At 51.4% G+C, this 8,637-nt stretch overlaps 1 protein-coding gene across 1 annotated transcript; it reads left to right on the top strand.

Annotated features, from left to right (window-relative positions):
• Positions 1 to 133: 133 nt before the first annotated feature.
• Positions 134 to 3,685, top strand: LOC133362773 (protein zer-1 homolog; the record flags this gene model as incomplete). The annotated part of the gene is made up of 3 exons (XM_061581722.1): positions 134 to 249; positions 1,724 to 1,912; positions 3,316 to 3,685. Coding segments are annotated over 3 exons (411 nt in total), but the record flags the coding sequence as incomplete, so codon positions are not given.
• Between the last annotated feature and the right edge of the window lie 4,952 nt (positions 3,686 to 8,637).

Here is an 8,637-nt window from a genome sequence, read left to right as displayed (position 1 = left end):
CCCCCCCCCCCCCCCCCCCCCCTCGCCGCCCCCGCCCCCGCCCCCCCCCTCGCCGCCGCCCCCCCCCCCCCTCGCCGCCCCCCCGCCCCCCGCCCCCCCCCCCCTCGCCGCCCCCCCCCCCCGCCCCCCGCAGGAGTTCCCCAGGAAGCAGGAGCTGCACCGCAACATGCTCGGCCTTCTGGGTAACGTGGCCGAGGTGAAGTCCCTGCGGCCCTTCCTCATGACCACGCAGTTCGTCACCGTCTTCAGGTGACACACACACACACGTACAGACACACACAGACACACACAGACACACACAGACACACACACACACAGACACACACACACTCACGTACACACATACATGTACACACAGACACACACAGACACACACACACAGACACACACAGACACACACACACACACAGACACACACACACACGTACACACATACACACACACACTCGTACACACAGACACACACACACGTACACACACACACACACAGACACGTACACACACACACACGTACACACACACTCGTACACACACTCACGTACACACACACGTACACACTCACGTACACACTCGTACACACACTCACGTACAGACACTTTCACACACACACACAGACACACACACACACGTACACACACTCGTACACACACACACAGACACATACTCACGTACACACACACACTCACGTACACACACACACTCACGTACACACAGACACACACACACTCACACAGACACACACACACACGCAGTTCGTCACCGTCTTCAGGTGACGCACACACAGACACACACGTGAACACACGCGCACGCCTACGCACACACACGGACACACACAGTGACACACAGTGACACACACACACATGGACACACACACACAGTGACACACACACAGTGACACACAAACAGTGACACACACACAATGACACACACACACGGAAACACACACACGGACACACACACACGGACACACACACACAAACACACAAACACACACACACGTGTCAACACACACACAGACTCTCCCGCTCCCTCGCGTGACGCACACACAGTGACACACACAGTGACACACACAGTGACACACACACACACAGTGACACACACAGTGACACACACAGTGACACACACAAACAGTGACACACACACAGTGACGCACACACAGACACACAGTGACACACACGGACACACACACACAGTGACACACACAGTGACACACACACACAAACACACACACAGTGACACACACACACAGTGACACACACAGTGACACACACACAGTGACACACACGTGTCAACACACACACAGACTCTCCCGCTCCCTCTTCGTGCGTGACGCACACACAGTGACACACACAGTGACACACATAGTGACACACACAGTGACACACACAGTGACACACACACACACAATGACTCACACAGTGACACACACAGTGACACACACAGTGACACACACACACACAGTGACTCACACAGTGACACACACAGTGACACACACACAAACAAACACACACGTGTCAACACACACACACGTGTCAACACACACACACGTGTCAACACACACACACGTGTCAACACACACACAGACTCTCTCGCTCTCTCTCCCCGCTCCCTCTCCGTGCGTGCGTGTGCGTGCGTGCGTGTGTGCGTGTCTGCGTGTGTGCGTGCGTGTGTGCGTGTGTGTCTGCGTGTGTGCGTGCGTGTGTGCGTGCGTGTGTGCGTGCAGCGAGCTGCTGGAGAGTGACGCGGACGGCATAGAAGTGTCGTACAACGCGTGCGGCATGCTGGCGCACATGCTGCACGACGGGGAGGGCGCTTGGGGCGACGTGCGGCCCCCGCGCCACCTGGTCGCACAGCGCATGTGGAGCGCCATCGCGCGCTGGGACGCCAGCTCGCGGCGCAACATCAACTACCGGTGGGGCTGGCGGCACTACCACCACTACCACCACCACTACCACTAACACCACAACCACCACTACCACCACCACCACTACCACCACCACCACTACCACCTCGTGGCTCAGCGCATGTGGAGCGCCATCGTGCGCTGGGACGCCAGTTCGCGACGCAACATCAACTACCGGTGGGGCCACCACTACTACCACCACTACCACTACTACTACCACTACTACCACTACTACCACTACTACTACCACTACTACCACTACTACCACCACCACTACCACCACCACTACCACTACTACCATCACCACTACCACCACTACCACCACTACCACCACCACCACTACCACCTGGTGGCTCAGCGCATGTGGAGCGCCATCGCGCGCTGGGACGCCAGCTCGCGGCGCAACATCAACTACCGGTGGGGCTGGCGGTGTCACGGCGCTACTCCGCTAGTAGCAGCACTGCTACTACTACCACTACTACCACCATCACCGCTACTACCACCATCACCACTACTACCGCTACTACCACTACTCCGCTAGCAGCACTGCTACTACCGCTACTACCACCGTCAACGCTAGCACCACTACTACCACCATCACCACTACCACCATCACCACTACTACCATCACTACCACCATCACCACTACCACCACTACCATCACCACTGCCACCACTACTACCACCATCACCACTACCACCACCACTACTACCACCATCACCACCACCATCACCACCACCATCACCACCATCACCACTACCACCACTACTACCACCATCACCACTACCACCACCACTACTACCACCATCACCATTACCACCACTACTACCACCATCACCATTACCACCACTACTCCCACCACCATCACCACTACCACCACCACTACCACCATCACCACTACCACCACCACTCCCACCACCATCACCACTACCACCACCACTACCACCATCACCACTACCACCATCACCACTACCACCACCATCACCACTACTACCATCGTCACCGCTACCACCACCACTACCACCACCATCACCACTACCACCATCACCACTACCACCACCACTACCACCACTACTACCACCATCACCACTACCACCATCACCACTACCACCACTACCACTACCACCACTACTACCACCATCACCACTACCACCACTACCACGACCACCACCATCACCACCACCACCACTACTACCACCACAACCACCATCACCACCATCACCACTACTACCACCATCACCACTACTACCACCATCACCACTACTACCACCATCACCACTACTACCACCATCACCACCACTACCATAGCTGCTGTAGCTGCTGCTGCTGCTGCTCACCACTCACAGCACTTGCCCTCCCCCCTACCGCCTGTTAAGGCTACGCGGGGGACCTTTGTCTTCGTGCCTCCGCAGGTCTTTTGAGCCGATTCTGAGGCTCATTCCACAGTCGGTGTCTCCCGTGAGCCAACACTGGGCCACGTGGGCCTTGTACAACCTCATCACAGTCTACCGTGAGTGAGCGCCCGCTCGCCTGCTCGCCCGCTCGCTCCTTCACTCGCTCGCCCGCTCGCTCGCTCATTCACTCGCCGGCCCGCTCCTTCACTCGCTCGCCCGCTCGCTCGCTCGCTCATTCACTCGCTCATTCGCTCATTGACTCGCTCATTGACTCGCTCATTCACTCACTCATTCACTCACTCATCCGCTCATTCACTCGCTCATTCACTCACTCATTCACTCATCCGCTCATTCACTCGCTCGCTCGCTCACCCGCTCGCTCATTCACTCGCTCATCCGCTCATTGACTCGCTCATTGACTCGCTCATTCACTCACTCATTCACTCACTCATCCGCTCATTGACTCGCTCATTCACTCACTCATTCACTCATCATCCGCTCATTCACTCGCTCATTCACTCACTCATTCATCATCCGCTCATTCACTCGCTCATTCACTCACTCATTCACTCATCCGCTCATTCACTCGCTCATTCACTCACTCATTCACTCATCCGTCATTCACTCGTCATTCACTCACTCATTCACTCATCCGCTCATTCACTCGCTCATTCACTCACTCATTCACTCATCCGCTCATTCACTCGCTCATTCACTCACTCATTCACTCACTCATTCACTCATCCGCTCATTCACTCGCTCATTCACTCACTCATTCACTCACTCATTCACTCATCCGCTCATTCACTCGCTCATTCACTCACTCATTCACTCACTCATTCACTCATCCGCTCATTCACTCGCTCATTCACTCACTCATTCACTCACTCATTCACTCATCCGCTCATTCACTCGCTCATTCACTCGCTCATTCACTCACTCATTCACTCATCCGCTCATTGACTCGCTCATTCACTCACTCATTCACTCATCATCCGCTCATTCACTCGCTCATTCACTCATCATTCACTCATCCGCTCATTCACTCGCTCGCTCGCTCACCCGCTCGCATTCACTCGCTCATCCGCTCATTGACTCGCTCATTGACTCGCTCATTCACTCACTCATTCACTCACTCATCCGCTCATTGACTCGCTCATTCACTCACTCATTCACTCACTCATCCGCTCATTCACTCGCTCATTCACTCACTCATTCACTCATCCGCTCATTCACTCGCTCATTCACTCACTCATTCACTCATCCGCTCATTCACTCGCTCATTCACTCACTCATTCACTCATCCGCTCATTCACTCGCTCATTCACTCACTCATTCACTCATCCGCTCATTCACTCGCTCATTCACTCACTCATTCACTCACTCATCCGCTCATTCACTCGCTCATTCACTCACTCATTCACTCACTCATTCACTCATCCGCTCATTCACTCGCTCATTCACTCACTCATTCACTCACTCATTCACTCATCCGCTCATTCACTCACTCATTCACTCACTCATTCACTCATCCGCTCATTCACTCGCTCATTCACTCACTCATTCACTCACTCATTCACTCATCCGCTCATTCACTCGCTCATTCACTCGCTCATTCACTCACTCATTCACTCATCCGCTCATTCACTCGCTCATTCACTCACTCATTCACTCACTCATCCGCTCATTCACTCGCTCATTCACTCACTCATTCACTCACTCATCCGCTCATTCACTCGCTCAGTCCTCACTCACTCCATCACTCACTCATTCACTCAATCAGCTCATTCACTCGCTCATTCACTCGCTCATTCACTCCACTCATTCACTCATCCGCTTTCATTGACTCGCTCATTCACTCACTCATTCACTCACTCATCCGATCATTCACTCGCTCATTCACTCACTCATTCACTCATTCCGCTCATTCACTCGCTCGCTCGCTCACACGCTCGCTCATTCACTCGCTCATCCGCTCACTTGACTCGCTCATTGACCGCTCATTCACTCACTCATTCACTCACTCATCCGATCATTGACTCGCTCATTCACCTCACTCATCCACTCACTCATCCGCTCATTCACTCGTCATTCACTCACTTCATTCACTTTCATCCGCTCATTCACTCGCTCATTCACTCACTCATTCCACTCATCCGCTCATTCACTCGCTCATTTCACTCACTCATTCACTCATCCGCTCATTCACTCGCTCATCACTCACCTCATTCACTCCTCCGCTCATTCACTCGCTCATTCACTCACTACATTCACTAACCTCATACGCTCATTCACTCGCTAACCATTCATCCTCACTCATCCGCTCATTCACTCGCTCATTCACTCACTCATTCACTCACTCATTCACTCATCCGCTCATTCACTCGCTCATTCACTCACTCATTCACTCACTCATTCACTCATCCGCTCATTCACTCGCTCATTCACTCACTCATTCACTCACTCATTCACTCATCCGCTCATTCACTCGCTCATTCACTCACTCATTCACTCACTCATTCACTCATCCGCTCATTCACTCGCTCATTCACTCGCTCATTCACTCACTCATTCACTCATCCGCTCATTCACTCGCTCATTCACTCACTCATTCACTCACTCATCCGCTCATTCACTCGCTCATTCACTCACTCATTCACTCACTCATCCGCTCATTCACTCGCTCATTCACTCACTCATTCACTCACTCATTCACTCATCCGCTCATTCACTCGCTCATTCACTCGCTCATTCACTCACTCATTCACTCATCCGCTCATTGACTCGCTCATTCACTCACTCATTCACTCACTCATCCGCTCATTCACTCGCTCATTCACTCACTCATTCACTCATCCGCTCATTCACTCGCTCGCTCGCTCACCCGCTCGCTCATTCACTCGCTCATCCGCTCATTGACTCGCTCATTGACTCGCTCATTCACTCACTCATTCACTCACTCATCCGCTCATTGACTCGCTCATTCACTCACTCATTCACTCACTCATCCGCTCATTCACTCGCTCATTCACTCACTCATTCACTCATCCGCTCATTCACTCGCTCATTCACTCACTCATTCACTCATCCGCTCATTCACTCGCTCATTCACTCACTCATTCACTCATCCGCTCATTCACTCGCTCATTCACTCACTCATTCACTCATCCGCTCATTCACTCGCTCATTCACTCACTCATTCACTCACTCATCCGCTCATTCACTCGCTCATTCACTCACTCATTCACTCACTCATTCACTCATCCGCTCATTCACTCGCTCATTCACTCACTCATTCACTCACCATTCACGCATCACTCACTCCTTCACTCATTTCCGCTCATTCACTCGCTCATTCACTCACTCATTCACTCACTCATTCACTCATCCGCTCATTCACTCGCTCATTCACTCACTCATTCACTCACTCATTCACTCATCCGCTCATTCACTCGCTCATTCACTCGCTCATTCACTCACTCATTCACTCATCCGCTCATTCACTCGCTCATTCACTCACTCATTCACTCACTCATCCGCTCATTCACTCGCTCATTCACTCACTCATTCACTCATCCGCTCATTCACTCGCTCATTCACTCACTCATTCACTCACTCATCCGCTCATTCACTCGCTCATTCACTCACTCATTCACTCATCCGCTCATTCACCCGCTCACTCGCTCACCTCCTCTACAACCTCATCACAGTCTACCGCGAGTGTTCACTGACGCGGCGATGACGACGATGATGATGACGACGATGATGACGATGATGATGACGATGACGATGACGATGACGATGACCATGACCATGACCCTGACCATGATGATGATGATGACCATGATGACGATGATGACGACGATGACGACGATGATGACGATGATGACGACGATGACCATGATGATGATGATGACGACGATGATGATGATGACGACGATGATGACGACGATGATGACGACGATGATGATGACCATGATGATGATGATGACGATGATGATGACGATGATGACGATGATGATGACGACGATGATGACGACGATGATGATGACGATGATGACGACGATGATGATGAAGATGATGACGATGATGACGATGATGACGATGACGATGATGACGACGATGATGACGATGATGATGATGATGATGACCATGATGATGATGACGATGACGATGATGACGACGATGACGACGATGATGACGATGACGATGATGATGACCATGATGATGATGATGACGATGATGACGATGATGACGACGATGATGACGATGATGACGATGATGACCATGATGATGATGATGACGATGATGACGATGATAATGACGATGATGACGACGATGATGACGATGATAATGACCATGATGATGATGATGACGACGATGATGACGACGATGATGATGAAGATGATGACGATGATGATGATGATGACGATGATGATGACGATGATGACGACGATGATGACGATGATGACGATGATGACCATGATGACGATGATGATGACGACGATGATGATGACCATGATGATGATGATGACGATGATGATGACGATGATGACGACGATGGTGATGAAGATGATGACGATGATGACGATGATGACGATGACGATGACGATGATGACGACGATGATGACGATGATGATGATGACGATGATGACGACGATGACGACGATGATGACGATGACGATGACCATGATGATGATGATGACGATGATGACGATGATGACGACGATGATGACGATGATGACGATGATGACGATGATGACCATGATGATGACGACGATGATGACGATGATGACGACGATGATGACCATGATGATGATGATGACCACGATGATGACGACGATGATGACGACGATGATGACGACGATGATGATGAAGATGATGACGATGATGACGATGATGATGACGACGATGATGATGACCATGATGATGATGACGATGATGATGACGATGATGACGACGATGATGACGACGATGATGACGATGATGACGATGATGACGATGATGACGACGATGATGACGACGATGATGATGATGATGACCATGATGATGATGATGACGATGACGATGATGACGACGATGACGACGATGATGACGATGACGATGATGATGACCATGATGATGATGATGACGATGATGACGATGATGACGACGATGATGACGATGATGACGATGATGACGACGATGATGACGATGATGACCATGATGATGATGATGACGACGATGATGACGATGATGACGATGATGATGATGATGACGACGATGATGATGACGATGAAGATGATGATGATGATGATGACGATGATGACGATGATGATGACGACGATGATGATGACCATG

Source organism: Lethenteron reissneri, unplaced genomic scaffold (genome assembly GCF_015708825.2).
Source record: "Lethenteron reissneri isolate LAM-NWPU_2019-01 unplaced genomic scaffold, ASM1570882v1 scaffold_1611, whole genome shotgun sequence".
NCBI classification, from domain to species: Eukaryota; Metazoa; Chordata; class Hyperoartia; order Petromyzontiformes; family Petromyzontidae; genus Lethenteron; species Lethenteron reissneri.
The sequence above is the reverse complement of the archived record's forward strand: the minus strand, read 5'-3'. Positions and strand labels throughout refer to the sequence as shown.